A 26,756-nucleotide genomic window follows, 5' to 3' on the forward strand; every position below is an offset into this window, starting at 1 on the left:
CGCGCGCGCCGCCGGCGGCCGGCGGTTAGAGGCGTGCCCTGGACCCCGATTCCGGCATCCGGCCCCGCTCCGCCCCGCCAGACCCGGACTCCGAGCCGTTGGCGTCCAGAGATGAACAGCAATGACTCCTCCCTGATGGTGCGTGGCCCGGGCGCTGCCGGGCGCTCCCTTTGGGACTCTCCGCCCCTAGCCCGGTCACCCCCCCCTCCCCCCCCCCAGCCCTGCCGCTCTCCGGCCCCCTCTGGACCTGCTCCTGCCATCCCCTTGCCCCGCACTTGGCTGTCTTCCGCTGCTGCTGGGGTCCTGACCCTTCTCGCTTCACTCTCCCTGATGAGGGCATCCCGCCTGGTGCTTTCTGTGCACCATGAGCCCCAAATCGGCATCCCCACCCAGTCCCCTCCCCAAGCTCCTCCAAACCAACGCACCCAACCCGTCTCCATCATCCTGCCGTCAGCTCCCCTTTCCCTGCCGGCGCCTCTTCTGTGTCCCCGACCTCAGTAGATGGCACCACCATTTGATCCCCCAGCTTTAACTCTTCCTCATACCCATCCCCTGATCCTATCTATCAGCAAGAAACATCCGCTCCTAAATGTCTCCTGAGATCACCCACTTTTACCTCGGAGCCCTGGGTCACCACCACCTTTCCCCTGGGCACCTGTAACAGTCCCCCACCCAACTGGTTTCTCTGCTTCAGCTCTGTTCACCAGCCATCCCCCCTCTACCCAGCCCCCCCCTCCTCCCCCCCACACACACAACCACCAGGGTGGTTTTGGCAAAATCGCACATCTGAATACGTCCCTCTCCCCTGTTTAAAACCATTCCCACTGCGTCCTATTATCCTCAGGATGATGCCCGGGGCCCTTTCATATGGCCCACAGGCTGTTACAATCCAACCACATCTGTCTCCAACCCCAGCACCCAGAAACCTTAGGGGAAGTGAGACTCGCTTTAAAATCTCAGCCCCTGTTACTGTGTGACTTCTGTCAAGCCACAGTCGCCATGGCCTTCAGCTTTCCTAACTGGGAAGGCTGTGAAGAGGATGACGCGGAAGGTAATGGACGTAAAGCCCTGGGTACACTTTCCCGAGGTGGTTAGGCCACAATAAGTTGTAACTAACTCCTGATGCAATTATTCTTAGTATTGGTCCCCCGTCTTCCCCCTGAGCCCCTGCCTAAGACAGCTCGAGTTGAATTTTCCACCTTTGAACCAGAATCTGTGGATAATTCCACGACAGACACCTCCAGGCTCCTTCCTGGGGAAACTGCATGGAGTTGCTCCTGGGCCTGGTGAACAGGATGAGGCCAGAAACTTCTCTTTCTCTTTCCTTCACGGAACTGAGGAGGAGAGGAGCAGGGAACAGGGGGGGGGGGGGGGGGGGGGGGAGAGGTCAGAACAGAGACGGAGAAGGGCTATTGCAGTGGGTGGCTCCCCTCCCACAGGCTGGGATCATTTACTACAACCAGGAAAAGTACTTCCACCACCTGCAGCAGGCCGCGGCCACGGGCCTGGAAAAATTCAGCAATGACCCTGTGCTGCAGTTCTTTAAAGCCTATGGAGCCTTCAGGGAAGGTAAGGACTCGTCATTGGTGGCCTCCTGACCTGGGCACTAGCCCGGCACTAACACTGACTCCACCCAGACGCCCACTCCTACCCCCAGTCATCCCCAGGCTCGTCCGCAGAAGCCTGTGCCATCCATAGGTAGTCGCCTTTGAGACCTTAGAGGGCTCACTACTGCTGCTCTGCACCTCGGTTTCCCTATCTGCACAATGAGTGGGTGGAGAAATGACTGCACGATTATTGAACTGATCCCGAGGTTGGAAGCTGAGAGCCGATAGTGCGGGAAAAGGAGGAAGTGGTGGGTGTGGGTACCAGCAGGTATGGTACAGGGGCAGGGGGAGTGTGGAGAGTGGCTACAGTGTTTGGACAGGTTCAAGCCTCGGACTGATGAGAGGGCACAGTCCTCTCATGGCCACGTGCAAGTCCCAGCTTGGAGGGCAGAGCCCTCCCAGCACAATTATAGCCAATAGCTGTGGTTGTGAGCTTGAACCTATGGTCCGAACACGTGGCCCCACATGCCTGAGTGATGTGTGTTTGCTAGAGCTCAGGTGCCTGTACTTGAGTAGGATCGAAACCCACGAGACTGTTGTAAACATCTTGACCACGCCCTTACTTTGCCTCATAGAATCTGGCCATAAAATAAAGACATGGCGTGTAGTCCGTGGTGCTGTCTGTCTCTCCATCCAAGAAGCAGGGTCCCACCAAGACCCAGATTTTCATTCTCTTGTCTGTCTTTTCTAAATCCTTCACTGCACCCACTCAGGGTCACCCTTGGCCGTGCTGGCAGGGCACAGGGGAGGAGCGGGGCCCATACAGGTGCTGACTCAGACACTCAGAAGGACCCTGGGCTAGGGACAGGCTGAGCTGCCCCTGGCCAATGTCAGTGGACATGGAGGGATAAATGTAATTGTTGGCTCTTGTGCAGCTAACTAGAAATGCCCTGAGGTTCTTTTTCCAGAACTGTCCCAAGCCAAAAATCTCAACCTCCCAGGTATCCCTTGTGTACTCACGGGTGCATCCTCAGCTCCAAGCCCTCCGGCCCCTGGCAGCCTGAACCATGGTGCCAGCAGCATTTCAAGGAGCGTCAGTCTTCAGGGACCTCAGGCCATTGGGGACATTTTGTACCAGTTAGTCCTCTGATTCTGGGTCAAGCCAGGTGGTGCCAAGCCACGGGTCAGCCCTAATGAGGATCCCCATGTACTTGCCATGGAGCCTTCTGCCCTCTGGGCCTGGAGCCCAAAGCATAACCACGTGGTCTCACTTGGCAGAGCACATCCAGGATGCCATCAGCAGCCTGGAAAGCCTCCGGAATCACCCAGACGTGTCCCTGTGCTCCATCATGGCCCTCATTTATGCTCACAAGTGCTGTAAAACCATCGGTGAGTGCCCAGCGGGGCCTGGCCCCACCAGGGAAAGATGGCCCCACTCCGGGAGCCAGCCCCTCCAGGGCTGCAGAAGGACATAGGTGACCTGGTGGCTGCAGGTTCTGTTGGCCTCTGAGGAGTGGCTGCTGTTCCCCTTCCCTGCAAGGCCTCAAAAGAAGACCCCGTGCCCAGGCCCCATTGAGTGGGAGCCATAGGCAGAGAGCATAACAGTGGGAGGGGTCCTCCTTCAAGACCCCAAGAGTTGGGGAGACACCTTGCTTTCCTTTGCCAAGATGTTGTCAGGAAAAATCACACTGACATAAATAATTCTATTACTCATCTCCACTTCCCTAGAGAGGTTCCAAGAGACCACAAACTACTATTCCCCCACCCAGAATGAGTTGTGCACCTGAGGTGAGGGATTCGGGTTTGGCCTGTCTGCTCAGCATATCTTTATTTATCCACCCTGGGCACCGAGGAGAAGAGGCAGCAAGCCCAAGTCCAGGCCTGGGCAGCGCCCGGGGCACCACGGGGCCAGTGTGCCTTGTTTCCAGGCCCCGGGCTGCCGTGTCATTGGCTCCATGTGTTGTGGGCGCCCCAGAGTGTCCAGAGGCAGCCGCCAGGGCCCTCGGTGCCCCCTGCGGGACCAGGCACACCTCCTCGCCCGCACTCCTCTCTCGGATTCACAGACCAAGAAGCGATTCAGGAGCTGGAGAGCAGCCTGAAGGAAATCCGCAAGACGGCCAGCTGGATTGCCCTCTACTACGCCGGCCTCTTCCTCTGGCTCATGGGCCGCCATGACAAGGCCAAGGAGTACATAGACCGCATGCTGCAGCTGTCCAACGGCGCCAGAGAGGTACTCGCCACGGGCGTCACCAGGGCGACAGCAGCGTCCCATCACATCCGAGTAGAGCGGCCATTACTCCCACGGGCGGACGGCCACGGGGATGGGGGGAGGCCCCAGCCCGGCCGGCACTGCCAAGACCCAGGGTCTCGAAGTGACCCCACCCAGGGTGCCTCGGGGCTTTAGTCCGGGACAAACTGACGTTTGTCCAGAGTCCCCTCTGCAGACAGGCGCCCCGTGGCCTGCACTATATATCCTAAAAATCTTGAATTCATCGCTGACATTTAGAAATCAGAAGATTTTTAGCTAAAAGTCCAGATGTCACGTTTGTTTGTTAGTTTAAGTAGATGAACCAGCTGCACTGGGCCTGCAAGTCCGAGTCCTCCTCGCAGTGATCTGCTGGGTAGCAGGGGGCGCTCAGACACCAGAGACCTCCCAGGCACAGAGCCGCCCTGAGAGCGGAAGTGCAGCCTCAGCCAGGGCCATGCATTCTCAGCAGCGGAGATATCCCCCCCCTCCCCCGCAACAGGCTGAAAACTGGCTCTGGGAGGAAGGCGCAGATATACGTACAACACGTATCACAGTATATGTGTGATATTAAAATTTCCTGGCGGGGGAGGGAATGATTAGGGGGAAAATGTCTAAAAGGGCTCCTCAGGAGGGCAGTAATGGAAGAGTGGAGAAACACTGGTCCGGGCCACGAGGGATACTCCAGGGCGGGCGCCCTGCCTAGGGCTCCTCTGAGCCCCCCACCCTCCCTGCCTGCCCCATCGGCCAGGAGAGGCTGGGTGAAGGCTGGAGGGGGGCCGGCAAGGCCGGTGAGCTCAGAATGGCTCCTGCTCGCCTGCTCAGAGGGCCTGCCCGGCTCACCTGCAGAGAGCAGGAGCGGCCCCATGTTGGCCTCCAGAGCGCAGTATAAATTAAGCAGGCCGTGATGAGAGGGGTGAGAGTGCCTCGGTGAGAGAGCTGGGGGTCCTGGGGAGTGAGAGAGCTGGTGGTCCTGGGGAGGGCCCAACCCCAGCCTGGAAGGTCAAGGAAGGCCGCCTAGACTGAGTTTTAAAGACTAGTGGTCGTTAATCAGGGGACATACTTTGGTTTGGGGGACGTGTGCTGAGCAGGGCATTGCAGGCAAAGGGACGCTAGGGACAAAGCAAGGCCTGGCGGTGAGAGCGAGCAGGGCTGCCCCGGGGTCTGCATGCAGCTGTGCCTGGCGGGGCCGCAGGTGTGCGGTGACACCTGGTGGGACATGAGGCAGGAGACACGGGCTGACTCCAGGCTCAGCAGGACCAGAGACCCCATCTTTCTTTCCTCGTGTTCTTATCCCAGGGCTACGTGCTGAAAGGCTTGGTGGACCTCACCTCAGACAAGCCCCAAACTGCGAAGAAAGCCATCAAGTACCTGGAGCAAGGAGTTCAGGACAACAAAGATGTGCTGGGGCTTTTGGGAAAGGTGGGCAGCGGGGAGGAGGGGAGGGGGCAGCGCTGACTGGGCCTTGGGAGCCCGCGGCCCACCAGGCGACCTCAGCCCTCAGCCTCCAGGACGGGGAGCAGACGGGGGCAGGGTCCCACAGCAGCCAGCCCAGTTCCCAGCTCCTTCCTGCTCAGCCTGGGTTCCTGTCTCGTTCTGCATGGCGTCTTCAGGTCTCCGCCTCAGGGTCTGTCCTGCCTTAGCGTTTCCAGGCTTTGTTTGCCTTTGGTTTCGCTCACTGCCCCCTTTCTCCGCATCTCTCTCGCATACTCCTCATGTCGCCTTTTCTCTTCCCACCTGCTCAGGTCTCTTGGTTGGCCATCAGTGAAGGGGGAGGTATGGCTTTGTGTTTTTGTATTTTCTGATCTTCATTTAAATGAGGTTCCTCGTTCCTCATGTGACGCTCACTAAGTCAGTCTAAGAGGGAATCGACCCCTTTGTTCTCTTCTGTTTGTGTATACCTTTCTTACGAATTGTGTGCGCAGTCATTAAAAAGCAGAAGTCTAAAAAGTCAAAAGATGAATGAGAATGACGCCCTGAGCCCTCCCACTCCACCACAGCTCGTGTTAACTCTCCAGGGCGGTGCCCCCCGTCTTTCTTCTGTGCCTGGGTTCGGGGTGTTCCACGGCCACTTTTCATGGAGATTGTCATGCGGGGCCTTTCCCAGGGAGCACCCTTGGGACCGGCACCTGTGGGGAAGGAGAAAGAAGTGGGCTGGGCAGAGGGAGAGGCTGGGTGGTGCAGCCCACACAGCGAAGGTCTCGGCCCGCTCTGCTTGGACTTGCGGAGCTGGGATGGCCCTTCACTGCCCCCCTCGCTGACAAGATGCTGGGTGTGGGCCGCCCCCGGGGAACGGGATGAGCTGGCAGCAGGCAGCTCCCTTCAGTCCAGGGCAGTGGTCGGCAAACTGCGGCTCGCGAGCCACGTGCGGCTCTTTGGCCCCTTGAGGGTGGCTCTTCCACAAAACACCGACTTCTGCGCGTGGGCCACGAAGTTTCAATCGCACTGTACGTGCGCGCCCCCACATGGTATTTTGTGGAAGAGCCACCCTCAAGGGGCCAAAGAGCCGCATGTGGCTCGCGAGCCGCAGTTTGACCACCGCTGGTCCAGGGCGATTCCAGGAAGGGGGCTCCCCTGAGAGCCACCAGCTGCCAACTCTCCTGGACCTGAGGGGATCACACAGGGCCCCCACCGTAGGGTGGTGGGTCGTGTGGTTATCCAATAGAGTCACCATCGTGGGGCATGTTATCATTTGGGCTCTTTCCCTCGTGTGAGCTGCAATCAGCAAACGCCATTTGGAATGGCCACCCAGAGCCAGTCCCCTATTGAATGGGGCTGTCGTAACTCGCCAGCCGGCTCTCCTATTTGGATATTGAGGTTGTTTCCAGTTGCAGACTTGGAAAAAGTGCTGCGGTGACACGTTTATTTGTACGTTTTCATTTAGAATAGTCCCCCCCGTGGAAGGTTGCTACAGGTCCAACATAAGCATCCTCTCAGCCTTTTCAGGGTGCGGGTTCAAGTCTTTTAGGAGCATTGCCCCCTACCCCGCAGGCACCCCTGAGTCAGACGCACCCAGGAGAACCTGGTGGCTGGCACTGGCCAGCCCAGCCCAGCGGCCGTGACACAGAAAAAGCCCCACAACCTTGCTGTAGAGGAGGTTGCTCTCAAACCCTCATTGACACCAATTTGCTGTCCTGGGCCCCAGGGGGCAGTGTTCAGTGGCAAGCTTCAGGAAAGCGGATGGGAAAGGAATGGGCCGGTTCTCGAATTGGCAAGTGGCCTGCAACCCCAGCTCTGTCCCTAGGGGGCAGCCCTCACCTGGCCTCCAAGAGGCCCAGGCCTGCTCAGGGCGCAGCTCTCTCTCTCCCTGATTGCCCCTGCCTTGCCCCTCCTGGAACCTGGGACTGTGGTGGACCTGGACTGGCCACTGGGTGCCCAGGCGTCCGCCTCTGCTCCTGACCTGGGGGAGACACTGGCATCGCCGCCACCCTCCATGGGCACTGATGGAGGCTCTTCGGCTCCTCCAGGCCATGTACCACATAACCCAGCAGAACTACTCGGGGGCCCTGGAGGTGGTGAACCAGATCACCGTGGTCTCGGAGAGCTTCCTGCCCGCCTGGATCCTCAAGATGAAGCTGTTCTTGGCTCGGCAGGACTGGGAGCAGGCGCTAGAAACAGGACACAGGTGAGGGGCGAGGGGCGACCGTGCCCCTAATATGCTCCCATCGTGCAAGGTGGGGAGGCGGGAGATACTGTGTATTTGGTGGAACCGAAAAAGTAAAAATTGTCACCAGGGGAGTTGTGAGTACCGATAGCATCCCATCATGGCGGGGAGGAGAGGGAGGACACCTACCTGCCACGGCAGGAAGCCGGCCCCTGTGGCCTGCAGGGAAAAATCAGAAACGGGCATCCCACGAGGTCTGAGCATGGCGTTTAGACGAAAGATGGAGGGAGCTGCCTATAGAACCCAAAACAGCAAGAGTTACAGGGTGAAAGCAGGGGACTAAGGACTGCTGTGCTATTTAATTTTTTTTAAATGTGGATATGATTTATGTTAATAAGAACTTTAGGGGTGGCCCTCGCCGGTTTGGCTCAGTGGATGGAGAGTCGGTGCGAACTAAAGGGTCCCAGGTTTGATTCGGGCCAGGGCCACATGCAGGGGTTGCAGGCTCGATCCTACCCCAACCCCAGTAGGGGGTGTGCCAATCCATGATTCTCTCTCATCATTGATGTTTCTATCTCTCTCTCTCTCGCTCTCCCTTCCTCTGTGAAATCAATGAAAATTCAAGTATGTTTCAAAAAACAAAGAAAAAAAGAATATGGTTCCTTAAATGTTAAAAAAATTAAAAAAAAATAAAAAACCATTAGGGGCACCTGAGTGTGTATCCTATTGGCCAGAACTCAATCACATGGCCACACCTACGCTGCAGAGGGAAGCTGGGAAGTGTAGTTTTTGTTCTGGGTCGCCATGTGTCCCACCAGTTCGGGAGTTCTAGTATTAAAAGAGGGGAGAATGGAGAGTGGAAGACAACCAGAAGTTGACGCTGCTACACCATCCTCGCCTTGCCTAGGAATACTCTGCATTCATGTGGCTCCTCTTCCTCTTTCAGAATCCTAGAAAAAGATAAAAGAAATATAGATGCCTACCAAATTCTAGCTGTGCACGAGCTTGCAAGAGAAGGAAACATGACCACAGTAAGTTCTTTCAAGACTCAGAAGTTGAGCCTTGAAACAAACATAGCCATGGAGGAACCCCTCATAGCACCTCCAACCCCAAGGCTTTGACGGGTGCTCCCTGGATCTTGGCTCCCTCCTCCCTCCCAGGCAGTCGGCTGCTGGCCTGGTGCCCTGCAGTGTGGGCACAGTGACAGCTGGCCCCAGGCTCTGCCTGGGTGGGTGTGAAAGGGCAGCTTCTCTTCACACACCCAAGGGGCAGTGCCAGCTCTTCGATGGACAATGTTCCTGAAAGCTCCCCTGTGAGGCTCTGAAGCAATGCCAATACCTGGACCCCCATGTCCAGTTACATCCGGGTCTCGGGGGCTGGCACTCAGGGGTGGGTGTTTGTAAGGTTCCCCAGCTGATGGTGACATGCAGCCGGAGTGGAGAACCTCTGCCCAGCTCCTGTTGGACACGTCGCCTCTGACGTCGTCTGTTTTGTCCCTGCAGGCTGCCGATCACATTAGAAATCTGATTAAGGCACTAGAGACAAGAGAACCCCAAAATCCAAGCCTCCATCTTAAAAAAATTATTGTGGTTAGCAGACTGGTAAGAAGGCGCTTTCCTGGTTCTGAACTACTGCTTCTCACTGTGTCCCTTGGAGCTGGGGCGGGGGGGCGGTTATGGTCCCCCTGGAAGCTCCCTGTGTACTCCATCTCTCCTCTCTCTGGTTCAAACTTGGCCTCTCGGACTTATCGCCCACACCCTGTGGCCCCTACCTGCCTCTGGCCAACACCTGTGTCATGTGGGCCCTGTCTCCTCTGACCAGGTGCCCCTCAGAGATGCTAAGAAATCAGGGAGATGCCGTCAGGCAGCACTTTTAGAGTGGGTGGCGCCTCTTTTCAGGGAAGAGGGTGGTAGTATGGCTGTTGCACAGCAGAGCCATGCCCAGCTCTGGCCTCAGGGTACCGGGCACCCAACTCCCATATTCCTTCTGCGGAAGCGACCCGGGAAGGCCGGCCTGTCTAGGAGGCCCTCTGACATCAGGCAAGGCCGCCAAACCGTCGGCCTCTGTCAGCCCCATCAGCCCCAAAGCAGGGTTCACTAGAAGGACTTGCTGTAAGAACAGGGGTGGCTCTCGGGCCTCGGGGGACAGAACCCTGGGGTCAGATGCCACTGGGAGGCCATCTCTCCCTCCACGTCTGGGCCGAGTCTCTCTGTGGACCCTGCACATGGCAGGGAAAGTGGCTGCTCGCAGCCTTTGGGGTCACTTCCCGTCAGCGGGGCACAAGAACCTCTCTCACCCAGCTGCAATTTCTGAAAAACCTCCTGGTGAATCGCAGTTATTGCGGCCAGACAGGGGATGGGTCCCTCGGGCCGGAGGCAGCTGTGGCCCATGGGAGGTTCTTTGGGAGCTGATCAGCGGCACAGGCCCAGCTGCCTGGACATAGGGTGCCTCTGAGGCTCTCCTGAGCCCCCCTCCTAGGCCTGTTAAAATGCCCCCCAATTCTGACGTGGCCTTGTTCAGACCCACTGCGCTGACTGGTCTCCCCTCCCTGTGTGTCCCTTCCTTGCAGTGTGGGAGGCACCAGATGATTCTGCAGCTAGTGTGCAGCTTCATCGAACGTACCTTTCTGGCCGCACCCACCTACACCCACCTGGCCATAGAGCTGGGCTACCTCTTCATCCTGCAGGACCAAGTGAAAGAGGCATCTATGTGGTACTCGGAGGCCATGAAAGTGGACGAGAACAGTGTGGCCGCCTTGACAGGTCTTTGCAGGCTGGGTAGGGTGGGCGCTGGAAGGGCAGGGGTTGGCAGCCAAACCGGGTAGCCTTCCTGGGCCCAAAAGAGAGGTGTGGGGAGCACTGTCCCCAGAGGGTGTGTGCGTTTGGGGGTGCATTGTATGACAGGGTGCTTTTCCGTGAATCTACAAGCATAGAAATACTCGCACAGGAGAGGCACCGGAACACTCAAAAGTGGATTCAAAGCAACACTGGCGACCAGAGACGCAATCAGGAGGCTCAGGAGGAAGCAGAAACAAACCAGTTCTTCTGCCCCAAGCAGGTGGCTTCCCACCACCACAGGGACATGCAGGACAACAGGATGTGGCTGCCGGGCACATGGGCAAAACCCCCTCAAATGTTCCTCCATCAGGCTGACTCCTTCCCTGTTCCCTCATCTAAGAGGAGAGCCCCGGCGGGGGGGCCAGAAGGGAAGTCCACGGGGCAGTCCCCCGGGCTCCAGCCCAGGGCGGGCCCACTCACATGCATCCTGGCGTCACCATCGTATCTGGCCGGGCTGAGGAAATCAGTCGCCTTCACAACTCGGGGGACCTGCCCAGCTGCTCGTGCGAATGAGCCTCGTCCTTGTGTAAATCTTCTGACAGTTTGAATGGGGGGCCGAGCGGGTGCGTGCAAGGTCATGGCTGACACAGAGGAGACGTTCCCCCACCAAACACCTCCAGAGTCAGCTGGCTCCAGAGGCTGTGATGTCAATAAGTCAAGAACATGCTACTGTGAAGAAATACAGGGAACAAAAAAGAGTTGTTAAAAATGTGAATACAAAGTAAAAAGTTCCATAGATGAGCCAAATAGCAGGACAGATATCACCGAAAACCAAGGTGGTGATTAGGAAGACAGGAATAATTATAGCAAAATGGCCAAAAAAAAAACATCAAAAGAAGAATAGTAGAAACAGAAGGGATTTGTCCTCCCAAATTCAAAACATATCACAAAACAACAGTAGTTAAACCAGCTTGAGGCCAATACTGGAATAAACAGATAAAATGGGATCGAAACAGGTCTCAGGATAAAGATGACACTTCAAACCAATAGACTCCAAACCCAAGTCCAATGATCATAGTTGGATAATTGGCTATCCAGTAAGAAAAAAAACTAAAGGTAACTCTGCACCTCACACCATATTCAGTAATAAGTTCCAAATGAATGAAGTATTTAAACATAAATATTAAACTGGACTTGGGTTCACTGGGGATTCTAAGCATGACCACACACTCAGAAACTGTAAAGAAAATATTTTACTGATTTGACTGTGTAAACACTTAAAACTCATGGATGGCAAGAGACACTAAAAATAGTGACAAGGTAAATGGCAAACTAATAGGAAATGTTAGCTACAGAGAGTTAATAATATGGGGGGGGCGGAAATCACCCCAAAAGAGAAACGGGAAAAAGCTCTGAACAAAAAATTCATAGTAGAAAAGAAGAGGCCATTAAATATATGAAAAGACGTTCATTCTTCCTAATAATCAAAAACATGTGAATTAAAACAAGTTAGAATTCACTCTTTAGACTGGCAAAGAGTACAGTGTGTCTGCGAGGTGAAAAGGAAAGGATACTTTCAAATTCTTGGCAGTAATATATGAATTCAAATATCAGCCGAGGACAAGTTGGCCTTATCTCTCGGTGTTTTAGATACGCATGTCCTTTGACCCATCGCCTCTGCTTCAGGGATTGGCACGCACACAAAATGCTCACAGCAGCACTGCAATGGTTAGTCATTGCACACAAACCAAGTGTGGGATGAGGCGTCCTTCGGTGGGGCAACAGTTAAAGAAATGGTTCCAACCGCTGTGGAATATCACATCTTCATTAAAGAGACTGGGGTAGATGTGTATGAACTACCAGGAAAAGCTGTGTATGCGTTAATGACCTGAAGTTACCTCTGGAGGGAGGCACGGTTAAAGCCAGAGCATGAACTAGGGCTGCTTTTCTACTCTGCCTTAAGATTTGAATTCTTTCCCATGAGCATGTATCACTTTAAGTTTATGAAGATGTTGGAAAAGGGTCCCCCACCCTGAGATCCTTCCTGCCGTGGTCCCACCACGCTCCTTGGCCTGCTGGCCTGCTGGCCGTGCTTGGGAGCTGGCTGCTGATGCATGTTCTGTTCCATTCCCAGGGATCATCTGGGGCCAGATCCTAGAGGGCCACCTGGAGGAGGCCGAGCACCAGCTGGAATTCCTGAAGGAGGTGCAGCAGTCCCTGGGGAAGTCAGAGGTCAGAGTTCCGAGGGCATGGGTTGCTCCAGGAGTGTGTCCCCCCTCCCCAAACTCCTCCACCCCAATGGAGAGAGTAGCCAGGATGGCCTGGACCTCTGCTTCACCCGCATCGACCAACTCTGCCGGTTGGCGTTGGTTCCAAGCCCCGGGCCTGCCTCCACAGGTGCTGGTTTTCCTCCAAGCCCTTCTGGCGTCCAAGAGGCACAAGGAGGAGCAGGAGGTGACGGCGCTCCTGCAGGAGGCGGCCGAGCTGCACTTCTCCTACATGCAGGGCCTCCCCCTGGGCCCCGAGTACTTCGAAAAGCTGGACCCCCTCTTCCTGGTCTGCATCGTCAGGGAGTACCTGTTCTTCTGCCCCAAGCAGGTTAGCCGCAGGCGCATCTTCATGGGGGGGTGGGGGGGGGGCCTGGAGTACAGGTTCGGACAGCGGCAGGGGCCTCCCCTGGCCAGTCCCCAGGCTGCTGCGAGCCCCAGGTCCGGGGGGGGGGGGGGGGGCGCCAGTGCTTTTCAGACTCGCATGTGCAGCACGCAGATCACCTGGGGGTCATTCCGGTGCAGGGATTGACTCGGTGGTAGAAGCCCGCGTCTGGAACAAGCCCCCAGGTAATGTCAGTGCTGCTGGTCCAGGAACCGCACCTGGAGGAGCAGGCCCTTGGCTCGTGCCCCGGCCTTTATCCTAGAGAGGAACTGCGCTCCCTTTTCCCAGAAGGCTTCGAAGAAGTATGTTCGTCTTGACTTGTCCGTCCTGCTTTCCCAGCCAGTTGAGATTCCTGTGGGCAGGGATCAGATCTGACATGCCTAGTAGCCCTCATGCCTGGCCTGAGTCATCCCCACAACTGTTTACTGAGTGCTCTGCCCCGTGCCCGGCACCACGCTAGGCACTCAGGCACAATATGGACGAAACAAAGTCCCTGTCCCGGGAGCGCCTGCTGGGCCCCAGGTGTACCGAGCGGGCAATAAACCTGTGTGGAGTCCCGCTCCCTCCCGGGAGAGCTTCTTCTGAGGCTCCAGGGGTCTCCCAGGATGGGGCAACCTCACAGCCAGGCCCCCGTTCCCGCAGCCCCGGTCGCCAGGCCAGATCGTGTCTCCACTTCTTAAGCAAGTTGCGATGATCTTGACTCCTGTCGTGAAGGCAGCACCAGCTCTGATCGGCCCCTTGTATGTGATGGCTCAGATCAAGTATCTCTCAGGTGAGCCCGTGGTCCTGGTGGCCAGGTGGGAACTTGCGTCCTCCCGCATCTGTTCAGACATCTGGTGGGACTTCTGCCCCTGGGTTAGTGTCCATGGGCTCCCTGGCTGGGATGCTTTACACACACACACACGTACATACACACACTCACACACATACACACATGCACATTCACACATATACTCACACACATACACATACACACACCCACACTCACACACACACTCACAAACTCACACACTCACCCACACACACACACTCACCAGGCCTGCCCCGTCATGCCTTCCAGCCTCGGATCCCCTCAAACCTTCCTGACCTCCCTCACCAGCAGGGGTCTCTCCCACCCAGACCTTTGCTGATTGCGTGGCCTCTGCCGGGCAGTAGTCACCGAACTTGCCTTGAGTGCAGGCACTGCTCTGACGCCAGGATACCCTAGCAGTCAGAGAGGCAGAAATTCCCTCCTGGAGTTTGCACACTGTATTGTTTTATCAGGAGAAAACTACAGCAGGAAGGGAGGGGGTAGGGTTATGGTTTTTATCGGAGGTCAGGAAGGCCTCATGGGGAGGGGACGCCTGTTCCATTCGTCTTTCAGAGCCTCAGGGTGGCCAGAGTGGCTTCCTTCTCCCGTCTCAAGGCCCAGATCCTGGAGAGAGAGGGGAAGAAGGAACAAGCCCTTTGGGTGCCCCCTCGCCCTCTCGCCCTCCCTCTCCCTGCGGCCTTTCACCCCTCGGCCTGAGAGCCAAGCTGGCGTCCGTTGCCTCGGGGCTTCCCAAGCATCCGAATGCCATGCGCCTGTCTGTCCTCTGGCGCTGCATTGGGTGGGTGGCTCCCTGCCGAGGGCTCCCCTGTCTGCATCCTCGGTCCTCCCAGTGTTCATCTGGGTACCAGGTTTACCCACAGCTTTAAGGCCTCCTGGGCACCAGGTGAGGGAAGGCGCACTCCCCCTGGGCCCAAGCAAGGCCTCCGGCTGGTGGTGTTGCCATGGAGACATCTTGACATTTCTGCAGCTCGCAGGGAAGGAGCAGGGCGTAGGGGACCCAGGAGCAGGTGTGCCCCACCCACCAGGTCATGCGGTGGAGGGCCCTGGCTGCTGGGGGGCCTGGCTGGCCCATGGCCTGTTTTGCTCCCAGCCTCTGGTGACCCCCGAGCTTGTGTTTTCAATGCTTGTTTTTCCTGGATCAGGAGCTGTTGAGGGACCTGGCTCCCCTCCCAGCTCACTGCACCCCACCCCTGGGATGCCACTTGCCCCCGCAAAGGGCCAGCCCGGCCGCAGGGAGGCTCTCAGCCCCACAGTGCCGGGGCGTCCACAGCTCAGCCTCGGGCACTGAGGGCCCAGGTTCACATGCTGGCTCTGTCCCAGCCTTCCAGCTAAGAACCAAGGAGAACGATACCAACCTTGTAGGGCTGGGCAAATACTAAGCCAGCCTTTCTGAAGTGCTCTGCGTGGGCGGGGCATCGAGCAGGTGCTTGGTAAGTTGTGGCAAGTACAGTTGCCGTTATTATTAGGTTTCATCCTGCTCTTAGGCGTGGCACCAGGACTTGGGTGTTCCCCGGAGCTTCCAGCTGGAGCAGTGCAGTGACAGGAGGGAGGTGTGACACTGAGGTTTGAGTTTCACAAAAACTGTGTCGTTCTCATTCTAGGAGGAGCCCTCTGAGTGAGGCGGAACAGAACTGGGTAAAATGCCAACCGTGGGTGCTCCTGGGTAGCAGGACACGTAAAGGTCACCCTGCCTTTGCGCACTGGGTCCCCGGAGGCCCCCAGGCTCCCTGGACGCAGGGGTCTGTTGGTTGTTTCTAGGGGAATTGGAGAATGCCCAGAGCACCGTGCAGCGCTGCCTGGAGCTGGACCCCGCCTCCGTGCACGCCCACCTCCTCAAGTCCCAGATCTACCTGGCGCAGGGCAACTTTGCCATGTGCTCCCACTGCTTGGAGCTGGGCGTCAGCCACAACTTCCAGGTGGGGCTCCTCTGCGCCCTGTCACCTGCTCAGCATCCCCAAGCCCAGCTGGCTGCGGGCCCCACAGGCCTTGGGAGAGGAGCCCCGGGAGCTCCCTGCATCCTCTGCCCCTCCGCTGGCCCGCAGGCGGGGGAGGGCCTAGTGGGCTCAGGGTGCCATGAGCAGCAGCGGTGATGGAGCCCCACCCTCCGCTCGGCCCCTCTAGGTCCGAGACCACCCCCTCTACCACTTCATCAAGGCCAGGGCCCTCAACAAGTCTGGGGACTATCCAGAAGCCATCAAGACCCTGAAAATGATCATCAAATTACCAACTCTGAAGGCGGAAGAAGGCAAGAAGGTCCGCGGGCCTTCCGTGGGGCCCAGTGAGCGGGCGTCCATCTTACTGGAGCTGGCAGATGCCCTCCGGATGAACGGGGAGCTGGTAAGGACGGCCAGGCTCTTCTCCCCGGGGACTGGGGCATGCTGGAGGGCCAGGGTCGGCCTGGGCACCAGGCCTTTTGATTCTGGCTAATGTTTACTTAGGCTAACATTTGAGTCTTTATTCCCTTGAAAGCATAGCTCTCTCCTGCCTAAAAGGCCTCCGTGGCTCCCATGGCCCTCAAGATAAAGCCCCACTCTGACGGGGACCTGCCTGATCTGCCCCCCGCCTGTGTCCCTGTCCCCGTCAGCATCTCAGGGAGGCGGCACACACAGGCCCCTCCGGCCCACCCCAGGTGGCTGTGCGGATTGGGCAATGCCTACCTGCCAGTGGATGCCAGTCACGCCATCACCTTTATGAACTGCGTCCCCTTGGAGCTTTGCAGTGTCTGACCTGTGTGAGGCAGCCCCGGGGCTTCAGAAGGTCTGGCAGGGGCAAGGCCAGGGCTGGGGGAGCTGGACTCTATCTGTGACCCTTAGCCTCGCTGGCCTTGCCCACTCACCTGCTCCCCAGGAAACACCTACCTCCATGGTCCACCAGTCCTGGGCCATCCTGCTGCCTCCTACGGTGATCGCGGCATAGCAGGGGAATCAGTCCGCGAGGACTTTTCTTCTTAAAGTTAAAATTTGCCTCCTGGGCAAAGACGGGGATGGGGGAGCTTGTTTACGGTACTTCCCTCCCTTAAATCTGCCAAAAAGAATTAAAAGGGAAGGAATCTCCATCTGTAACAAAATTAGGGGACAGCTGCCTCTAAGAATAGTTGACAGTCAGTCATTCGTTCAGTGGTGGATGGAGGACCTGCTTTATGCCAGGCCCTGGGCTGAGGCCCCGGATAAAGGAGAACAGGTCACAAGCCCCCTGTCTCGCCAAAGCTACCATGGGTGACAGAGAGCAGGGTGCAGTGAGTGGGGGGCCTGAGGTTCTGGCCTTTGCTTGAAACTTTCTGAACTGGGGATGTGGTGAAGCCACGGGAAAAGCAGGGACATTCCTGGAGGAACCCGCATCCAGCCCACAGACGGGCAGGCTACTGAGCGAGAATTCCCCTCTGAAAGGCCCGCGGTGTCCTCTGTCCCAGGCTCCTTTGTCGGGGTGGTGGGCCAGAGGACAGTAAGGAGGGAAATCACCTGGCAGCCGTTTTGCAGCTCCCTGGGCCAAGATAACAGACCTGAGAGCCGTGGCCTTCACTGCGAGCCAGCGGGCTCCGGCCTGACCCTGGCTTCTCGAAAAGGCTACCTCCAGCGGGAGAAAGCTAAGGGGAGAGGCGCTCCCAGCCGGACTCGTGAGAAAGGCAAGCTTAGGAGAAGCTGTTCCCGTAGAGGAGGGGTGATCAGAATGGGCCCAGTGTGGAACCACAGTGTGGGTTACTGAGTGAATGGGGGGACGGGGGATAAAACAGACCAAAGACAAGGTTGTACTTTAGGAGAAAGATTACTATAAGAAATAGAAGAAAAAAATTTTTCAGAAAACTTTTCTCCACTCAGTGAAAAGAAAAAGAACCTGGGGTCTTCTAAAATGAGCTCAAAGTAGAACGTAAGAGATCAAGAAAGGGGTCCCAGTAAAACGGGGAGCGATGAAAAGTCAGCTGGCGGAGTTAGAGTAACCACAGAAAACAAGGACGTCGTTAGAAAACTACGATTTCACGAGAAAGAGTGGAAAGTAGCCTAGCCCTTGTTGAAGCTCTCTGACTGGAGGAAAGGGTTGAGAAACCAGGAAAAATAAGTGATTTGAGGGGATGATGGATCAGAAAGACAACGGGTCTCCGCTAAAGGCTTAACCCATGTTCCTACAGAAGAGAGAACCAGTGGAACACAGAAAGCATTGAGGACATCGTAGGAGATTGGGCAGAGGTTGGGGAAGGCTGAATGCAAGGCAAAAAGCACCAAAATGGGCAAAGAAAGTATCTGTATTAAAATAATCAAGGGTATAAATATAATGAAAATATCAAGAGACCTCTTTGCACCCAATCCCACAACATTTAAGCAGGGAAGTTCAAGGATGTGCGTCCATAGGTCTCCCATGGGAAGACTTTGAGGTGGTCAGGAATAGGGAGCTTCTTACAGTTGGGGGTTTCTGTACCCCCCAGCTAGCTGGGCACCTTCCCCCTGCCCTCCAAGAACAGTGGCCCTGGACAGCAAAGCGATCTCTCGCCTTTCTGCCCCTGCAGCCTCTCCACAGATGGAGGTGGGTCATCCTATGTTTGGCTCCCATGTAGCAGGACTGCTCCCGGCCTCCGTCTCCCTGTTTCCTTTCTCTCCCGGGCCAGGTTGGGCAGGGGGATTGCTTTACGTTTCCTAGAAGAGATGTGAAGTGTGACCAGGCCACCTGCAGTGGGTGGAGGCGAGCGGAGGGTGTGTTGGGTTCCTGTGTCTTAGCACGAGGCCACCAAGGTCATGCAAGATGCCATCGACGAGTTCAGCGGCACGCCGGAGGAGACCCGCATCACCATCGCCAACGTGGACTTGGCCCTGAGCAAGGGGAACGTGGACATGGCGCTGAGCATGCTGAGGAACATCACGCCCAAGCAGCCCTACTACACGGAAGCCAAGGAGAAGATGGCCAGCATCTACCTGCACATCCGCAAAGACGTCCGCCTCTACATTGGGTGCTACCGGTACGCGCACGCACCCGCAGCCTCCTCGCAGTGGCGTTGGCTGAGAGTGTGAAATTTCCCCGAGGGCTGGAACTGAGCATGGTAGGTCAGCCAGGCTGGCTCCTTGCTGAGTTCTGAGGACACTGAGCCCTGCTTGCACCCCCTCCCCCTTGTATGGCCCACATTCTGGGGGGAACCATGGGAACGCACTTCTGCCCTGGCCCCCGCTCGGCCCATCCTCGAGGAAATGTCCAATGACTTGGATGTGACTAATGTGAGGTGAAGGAGGACAGAGAGCGGATCTGAAGGCCCAAGACGCCGTCTCTGTGATTTGACATTGGGACCCAGAGGGTACCTCCCCAGTCCCTTTCCTCAGGCAAAACTCGATTTGGCAATTCAGGTGGGAGGGGCAGGCTGGGAGCGGGGAGGGAGACTATCCCAGTGGCAGTGGGAAACCTTACACAGTGGGGTGACGTGGTCAGATGGGAGTCCTAGGAAGAGCAGTGTGGCTGCCTCATGGAGAAGGGTCTGGAGGGCTGGGCGGAGCTCTGGCCACGGCCCAGGTGACAGAGGAGGAGAGCCTCATGCACATGGGGCTCTCGGTGAGTGTTGGATGAATGGGTGAATGTCAGCCAGGACTCATGGAAAGAAGAGAAGGCGGCGGCTCAGGAATGTGAAGGATGCACAGGTCTGAGATAGGCTTCTGGTTACTTGCGCAGGGAGCTCTGCGAACATCTGCCTGGCCCCGACACCAGCCTGCTGCTGGGCGATGCCTTCATGAACATTCTGGAGGTGAGCAAGGGCCTCATGGCCTGGCCCGTTGCCCCCCAATCTTACCTGCCCAGTGGGAGAGAAGGCAGAGACCCCTGACAGCTCTCCCCCCGCCCCACCCCCCCCACCCCGCCCCCAGCCCGAGAAGGCCCTGGAGGCTTACGACGAGGCCTATAGAAAGAACCCACACGACGCCTCCCTGGTCAGCAGAATCGGGCGCGCTTATGTGAAGGCCCACGAGTACACCAAGGTCAGGCTGGGCTGGGCTGGGCTGGGTGGGAAGAGGTGGGAAGGGCCAGCCCAGCAGGGAAGAGGGAGGAGGGTGCCTGGGTGGGAGAGGGGGTCAGGATGGGAGGGGAGTGGCTGAGTCCCCCCCCCACCCCCCACCCCCGAGCTCCCTGCGGAATGGGGTGCCAAGGGGAGAACTCGGCCACCCTCCACCACTCCCCACGCCTGCCCAGGCTGAAGCTTGAGCCCTGCCAGCTGGGAAGGCCTTTTCCTCTTAGGCTTCTGTGTTCTGGAGGGGCCCACAGGTGTGGCGGCTGCTGAGGGGAACACAAGGCCAGGCGCTCAAGTGTAGAGCCCGACCTGATGCCAGCATTTCCTGTTTGCACAAAGGCAATCAACTTTTATGAGGCGGCCCAGAAGATCAGCGGACAGGACTTTCTGTGCTGTGATCTGGCTGAGCTGCTCCTGAAGTTAAAGAAGTTCAACAAAGCAGAAAAGGTTTTGAAGCAGGCACTGGAACACGACGCAGGTGAGGTAGCATTCCAGCTCACTCCCCTTGCATTGGGAGCAGGCATCTTGCTCCCCACCCTGTTCTCTCTTCTCTTGCAGAATGGTGCCGGGACCAGACACTAGCTGAGGTCCTGAACCCAAACCCCGTGCCCCTCACTCATCCCCAAGAGGCAGAGAACAGTAATTTGAGTTTCCATTTTGTAGCCACAGACATCCCATCCATGATGAATGATGTCAAGTGCTTGCTTTTGCTGGCAAAGGTTTACAAGAGCCATAAGAAAGAAGATGTGCTGGAAACCTTGAACAAGGTAATTGACCAGTAGACGCAAGGTCTGTATCTGCCGTTTTCTGATGGAGCTGAAGAAGGAAGGATAGGGCTAAAGGTTTGGAAGCCTCTAGGCTTGGTCCTCAAAAGAAGGCTTCGTTACACCTCTGAGCTCCACCTTCCATTTACTCCCCAACCCTGGCTCACTAATTTGATGGTGCACCAAAGTGCTGGCTGGGCTGGGCTGGGCTGGGCTGGGCAGGGCAGGGCAGGGCTGGGAGCAAGATAATGCCTTTGTCCTCAAGGATGCTGGTGGTGATGATAATGGGCAATGCCCATAGCTCTATGCTGGATTCTGTACCAGGCTTCTTGCTTTCTTATTTAATTCTCACAGTAGCCCTTTGAGAAAGGCACTGTGACATTTACTGTTTGACAGAAACGGCTCAAAGAGGTTAAGAAATGTGCCCAAAGTCACACTGCTCAAAAGTGGTGGAGCTGAGGTTTGAACCAGAATATGGCCGGTCCCGACCCACACCCTTCCCCCCTGGGCTGCCCCTGACGGGACAGCGCCTGCCCATCCTGTTTTGCCTACCTCTCTCTTCCTACCCAAGGCTGTGGCCTGTCCCTTGTTCCTGGGGTGCATTCTGTGGTTGGAGAGGGACAGCCCGCTTTCCAACTGCTGGATTTATTCCATTGTTTGCCATGGGGTCCCCATTCCTCTCTCTGGCCCCCGGGGAGCTCAGTGCCGACTTGGGCCCTCTTCCTGAAACTTAACCCTGGCATCGTCCTTTTCCTCTCGCCCTGATGCTCTCTACTCCCTCACTTGGTCATTGCACGTCCTGGACATGTGTGAGGGCTGCCTCAAATTCCCAGCAGGGCAATATTCAGAACAAATGCACCCATCAAAACACAGCTTGCACTGAATACCTACTGTGTGCTTGTTCTAGCCCTTCGGCCTAAGCCAGTTAGGCACAGCCAGTGCCAAGGTGTGATGGAAACAGGCAAACAAGGTGAATACAATAGCGTGTTTTGTTCGAGTGCTTTTGCTCTGGGCCTGTCGCAGAGGTGGTGCCAGCTTGCCACCGGAGCACTCGGCCAGCGGCCTGGCGTGTCCAGAGGGACCCAGATTTGCTAAAGGAGCTTGAGATGCCCTTTCTAACGCTGCAGGCTCTGGAACCAGAGCTGGGACTGGCTGTGAAGTGGCCTAAGGCCTGGCACATCAGGCCCCAGCTTCCTGACCCTGCGCTGACTGGTTCCCCAAGGCCCTGGACCTGCAGGCTCGGATACTGAAGCGTGTTCCGCTGGAGCAGCCGGAGATGATCCCCTCCCAGAAGGAGCTGGCAGCCTCCATCTGCTTCCACTTTGGGGAGCACTACGTGGTGGAGAAGGAGTACGCCAAGGCGGTGCGGTCTTACAAGGATGCCCTCTCCTACTCGCCCACTGACAACAAGGTGGGGTCCTCAAAGCCAGACCCTACTCCTTCTCTCCGGGCACGATGCCCTGCTGAGCTCCCTGAGCAGGGCGCAGGCCAGCAGGGCACAGGCTGTGGCTGCCTGAGGAGCCCAGGCGTAAGCGGCATGGGACTTCCGGTGTGGAGGGACCGCTCCCGCTGACCCCGGGGCCTCTCCCACCACAGCCCTTGGAGCAAGGCTGGGGAGCCCCACTTTGACAGCCATTTGTGGGGGGTGGAGAGGGAAGACGTTGCTGCAAGTCACGTTAGTCTGGCGTCTTCAGGTCCCTCTTGGAGGTGGGGAGACAATGAGAGTGTGGCTGCCAGGGACTCTGGGCAGGAAGCCCAGGCTAAGTTTCCAAGGAGGTTTGGAGGCGTGAGAGGGGCATGGCTCCGGTTAGGGAATGAGGCTGGAGTTCACGCGAAGAGAGTAAATGGAAAGCTGAGTGACAGACCCATTCATTCATTGAAATTGTACTCATCTCACCGGTTTCTAGTACGTGCCAGGTACTACGCCAGGCCCTGGAGACCCGAGGGGCAAGGCATGGTCCCTGCCCTCAGGCAACGGTCTGTAGACAAGTACACAAGCAGTTCTGCCACCATGAGACCGTGCCTGCGTGTGGGTCAGGACACGACGGGAACCCAGCAGAGGGTGCCTGTCCCTGAGTCTGGGGTGCAGAGGGCTTCCCAGGAGAGGTGAGGTCAGAGTCGAAGCTGAAGGATGAGTGCGAGTTACCGGGCCCCCAACTTCGAGAAGGTCAATAGTGAAACGCACGGCATGGCTGGAAGTCCTGCGGGGAGAAGAGGAGGGCCAGCTCTCCCGGGAACCTGAGCCTTATCTTGGAAGCAGAGCGGGCAGAACTGGGCATGAGAGAACGAGGCGTCCGTCCCCGCGCGGTCCCGTGGCGCTCTGTGGCTGGTTCATCGCTCTGGTCTCGTTCCAGGTGGTGCTGGAGCTGGCGCGGGTCTCGCTACTGCAGGGACATCTGGACCTGTGCCAGCAGTACTGTGCAGTCCTCCTGGAGACCGAGAAGTACCATGAGACCGCCTGCGTGGTAAGAGGCCCCCTGGACCTCCTCCCGCCCCCCGCAGGCGCCCACAACCACATGCAGGCTGCTTCCCAGCCCCATAACCTCCCAGGCCTGGCTCACCCGGCCAGAGACCTGCCGGGCAGAGGAGACCTCTCCTGGCGTGGACCTGCTGTCCTTCAGACGGGAGGGGTGGGCTGTCAGCAGGGGGCAGCATCTACCTCCAGGGACAATCCAGGGGGAGGCGGTGAGGTCCTTTCACTCCAGGGGAAACCACACCCACCGTTGGTGAAGGCCAGGGTGGGGCAGGTTCCTGGGGCTTGGGGAAGTGTGTGTGGGAAAAGCCCCCCTCCCCAGAGCCACTTGTCCCTCTCACCCAGGCCACCTCCAGGGCCGCCCCAGCAGAGCAAGGGAGCCCCCATTCTACCTCCCCTGCCTCGGGCTGGCAGTTCTCAGACACGGGTGAGGGGCTGGCTGTGCTAGCTGTCAAAAGGTCCCATTGGTGTCCAGCCCTGGCCTTCCCTTCCCACTTCCATGCTGCTCCCCCTCCCCCCCACCACATCCCCCAGGCAGCCCCACCTTCTGGGCTCCTCCTGTGGCAGCTTCCCCCAGTGCCCAGGGACGCTTCTCTACCTTCTCTCCTTACCCCTAACCCCCCCCACCCCCCACCCCCCCACCCCCGCTCCTCAGCCCCACCCCCCAACCCCGCCCCCACCCCCTTGCAAGCTGCTGTCAGGAATTCCGGAGCACTGTGTCTTTTCTGATAGATGATGGCAGACCTGATGTTTAGGAAGCAGGACTACGAAGCTGCCATCAACCTCTACCACCAAGTCCTGGAGAAAGCGCCAGGTAGCTGCCTGCATGCAGCCTGCCCACCGAGATTGCCGGGGCAGTTCCCACCAGCTCGGGCCGCTCTCCCCAGAAGGGTGGGCCCTCTCCCCTCCTTCCTGACTGGGCTGAGGAAACCCCTTCCTCTCCGATTGTTCCCAGAGAGGCAGGAAACTGATAAAGCCCCGATGGAACGTGCTGGTCCTTCCCGTGTCCGAGGGGCCGGTTCCGGGCCTCAGGCAGGGCAGTGCTGGGCACTGGGCCCGGGACAGCCTGTCTGTCCCCAAACCCCAGGCAGTGGGGATCCACCCCAGTCCCCTTCTGAGGCCACAGCCCCCTGGAAGTGGCTAAGAAATTCGCCCCTGCTGTGTAGCTCCATTGCCTCTCACTACCGCATCCACCCCTCCCCCGCTGCTGGCTGGAGAAGGCGCCAGACACAGCAGGCCGCAGCCGTCTGCCCAGAGGCCCAGCGGATCCTAGCTGTTAGGCGGGTGGGTCCTGGAGCCAGAATGTCTAGGTCTGAATCCTGGTCTTCCACTTATCAGCTGTGTGACCCTTGGCAGATTTCTTAGCGTCTTTGTGTCTCACTTCCTCATCTGTGAAATGGGAACAATAAGAGTAAGTGCTTCATTGTGTAGTTAATATCAGGCCAGGTTTGTATAACTGCTAGCTGCGATTATTGCTACTTTACGCATCATTATCCTACTCCCTCAATGCTGGAGACACCGAAGCGCCTGGAATGTCCCTGCTCAGCCCAGGGCAGTGTCCCCGTCCTCCCTTCTGCCAGCCTGGAGATCGCTGCTCTCTTATTTTAGACCACTTTTCTGTACTGAATAAACTAATTGATCTGCTACGAAGAAGTGGCAAGCTCGAAGACGCGCCTGTCTTCTTTGAATTGGCCAAGAAGATGTCTAGCCGCGTGCTTTTGGAGCCAGGGTTCAACTACTGCACAGGCATCTACCACTGGTGAGTGCGTGGGGGGGGGGGGGCGGCGGGTGGCGGGGGGGCGAGTCGTCCAGCCTTTACCGTGAGGAGGCTTTCTCCTTAACAGGCAGGCACGCTGGGCTTTTGCAGAAATTCAGCTTCCAGACCAGGGAACGGGGAGACCAGCGCTCAGCCCCTGCACGCCCCGGGTCTCAGTTTCCCCGTCTGAGTCCGGTGTTTCTCTCCTCCACTGCAGGCATATAGGGCAGCCCACTGAAGCCCTCAAGTTCCTAAACAAAGCTCGCAAGGACAGCACTTGGGGCCGGAGCGCCACCTGCTACATGGTGCAGATCTGCCTGAACCCAGACAACGAGATCGTGGGAGGAGAGGCCTTCTACAACTTTGTGCCCGAGAGCATGTAAGGGCTTGGCTGGCCCCTGGGGGCGGGGGCGGGACTCTGGGAACGCGGGGAGAGCCAGCCAGCGGCCTCAGGCTCACCGATGCCTCCAGTTCCTCCAGCAGGAAGGAGTCAGAGCAGCTGGGCGTGCGCACCGCTGAGAAGCTGCTGCGGGAGTTCCACCCGCACACGGCCTGGGGCCAGACGCAGCTGCAGCTGCTGCAGGGCCTCTGCCTGCTGGCCACCAAGGAGAAGGCGAACATGGAGGCCGCGCTGGGCACCTTCATCCAGATGGCACAGGCTGAGGTGGGCTGGCTGGCCGGGCGGGCAGGGGCGCAGGCGGGAGAGGCTGAGGTTCCCAGCACAGACGTCTGCTTCCCACCTCCCTTGGGCACAGAGGGACAGCGTCCCCGCGCTGCTGGCCATGGCGCAGGCCTACATGCTGCTGAAGCAGGTCCCCAAGGCCCGCACGCAGTTGAAGCGTCTGGCCAAGGCCCCGTGGGCGCTGGCCGAGGCCGAGGACCTGGAGAAGAGCTGGCTCCTGCTGGCCGACATCTACTGCCAGGGCGGCAAGTTTGACCTGGCCTCAGAGCTGCTGCGGCGCTGCGTGCAATACAACAAGGCAAGGGGCGCGATGCCCTGGGGGGGCGGGGGGGGCGGGCAGGGGACACCCGGTGGCAGGCGTCTAGGGTAGAGCAGATGTGGGATGAGAAGAGACCAGGAAAGAGCAGGATGGGAGCAGGGAGCACAGCACAGGGCAAGGCAAGAAGAGGCGTACAGTCCAGCCCGTGTGGCTCAGTGGTTGAGCGCTGACCTATGAACCAGGACGTCACAGTTTGATCTCCCCATCAGAGCACATGCCCAGGTTGTGGGCTCGATCCCCAGTGGGGGACATGCAGGAGGCAGCCGATCAATGATTCTCTCTCATCATTGATGTTTCTCTCTCTCCCTTCCTCTCTGATAAATAAAAACACATTTAAAAGGAAATAAAGAGGTGTACAAAGGCGGGCAGCCAAGGGGCGCGTGGGATGGGGGAGAGAGCTGGGAAGGATTCCTGGGTCCCGGGGTCGCTCAGGCGAGGGGGGGCTGTGGGCGCCCGGCGCTGGGCCGGCTGTGGGTGCCCCCTGCAGAGGCTCTGACCGGCTTGCTCTGCAGTCCTGCTACAAGGCCTATGAGTACCTGGGCTTCATCATGGAGAAGGAGCAGTCCTACAAGGACGCAGCCGCCAACTACGAGCTGGCCTGGAAGTACAGCCATTACGCCAACCCTGCCGTCGGTAAGGCCGCCCGTCAAGGACCGCCCCCGGGACCTTACCGCAGGCCTCAAGGCCTGTGTTCAGGCCCGTGTGGGAACCGGAGGGTTCCTCAGGTCATCAGGGTGCGTGTGTTCTCTCTGCCCTTGAACAGGCTTCAAATTAGCTTTCAACTACTTGAAGGGCAAGAAATTCGTGGAGGCCATCGAAGTCTGCCACAATGTAAGCCACCAGCACTGGCGGGGGGCGGGGCGGGGGTGGGTAGGCTTGGGGCAGCGGCCTGGTGTATGGCAGGGAGCCTGCCTGATGTTTTTACCCCCTTTCTCTCTCTGTTCAAGGTCCTCGGGAAGTACCCCAACTACCCCAAAATCAGAGAAGAAATTTTGGTAAAGGCCCAGGGGTCCCTGAGGGCCTAGCTGTGGTCAGTGGGAGCCAGGTTGGGTGGAAGCCACCAACCTACGGACATTTCACGGAGCGGGTGGGATGTGGGCCAGCGGAGAAGAGATTCAGAAAATGACATATTCTTCCCCGTGTCAGTGTCGT

General features: G+C 57.8%; 1 protein-coding gene across 1 annotated transcript; it reads left to right on the forward strand.

Moving 5' to 3' along the window:
* The first annotated feature begins 10 nt into the window (after positions 1 to 10).
* Positions 11 to 26,743, forward strand: TTC21A (tetratricopeptide repeat domain 21A). Its single transcript, XM_059664436.1, has 29 exons — positions 11 to 138; positions 1,440 to 1,569; positions 2,826 to 2,936; positions 3,611 to 3,777; positions 5,092 to 5,214; positions 7,260 to 7,417; positions 8,343 to 8,427; positions 8,899 to 8,997; positions 9,966 to 10,158; positions 12,308 to 12,405; positions 12,571 to 12,771; positions 13,468 to 13,597; positions 15,395 to 15,552; positions 15,758 to 15,973; positions 18,343 to 18,581; positions 19,280 to 19,352; positions 19,471 to 19,581; positions 19,950 to 20,088; positions 20,274 to 20,377; positions 21,597 to 21,785; positions 22,729 to 22,839; positions 23,580 to 23,661; positions 24,456 to 24,606; positions 24,821 to 24,982; positions 25,075 to 25,267; positions 25,359 to 25,583; positions 26,117 to 26,237; positions 26,368 to 26,435; positions 26,552 to 26,743. The coding sequence occupies exons 1-29, from the start codon at positions 112 to 114 to the stop codon at positions 26,627 to 26,629; spliced, it is 3,942 nt and encodes a 1,313-aa protein (XP_059520419.1). The 5' UTR covers positions 11 to 111; the 3' UTR covers positions 26,630 to 26,743.
* The last annotated feature ends 13 nt before the right edge of the window (positions 26,744 to 26,756 follow it).

Source organism: Myotis daubentonii, chromosome 14, assembly GCF_963259705.1.
Source record: "Myotis daubentonii chromosome 14, mMyoDau2.1, whole genome shotgun sequence".
Lineage (NCBI taxonomy): Eukaryota > Metazoa > Chordata > Mammalia > Chiroptera > Vespertilionidae > Myotis > Myotis daubentonii.

Excerpts from the sequence above, each read along its gene's own strand:
- TTC21A (XM_059664436.1), top strand. The coding sequence starts at position 112 with ATGAACAGCAATGACTCCTCCCTGATG. Across the intron at positions 8,428-8,898 it reads GAGAAGGAAACATGACCACA|GCTGCCGATCACATTAGAAA; the intron begins GTAAGTTCTTTC and ends TTGTCCCTGCAG. Across the intron at positions 22,840-23,579 it reads ACCATGAGACCGCCTGCGTG|ATGATGGCAGACCTGATGTT; the intron begins GTAAGAGGCCCC and ends CTTTTCTGATAG.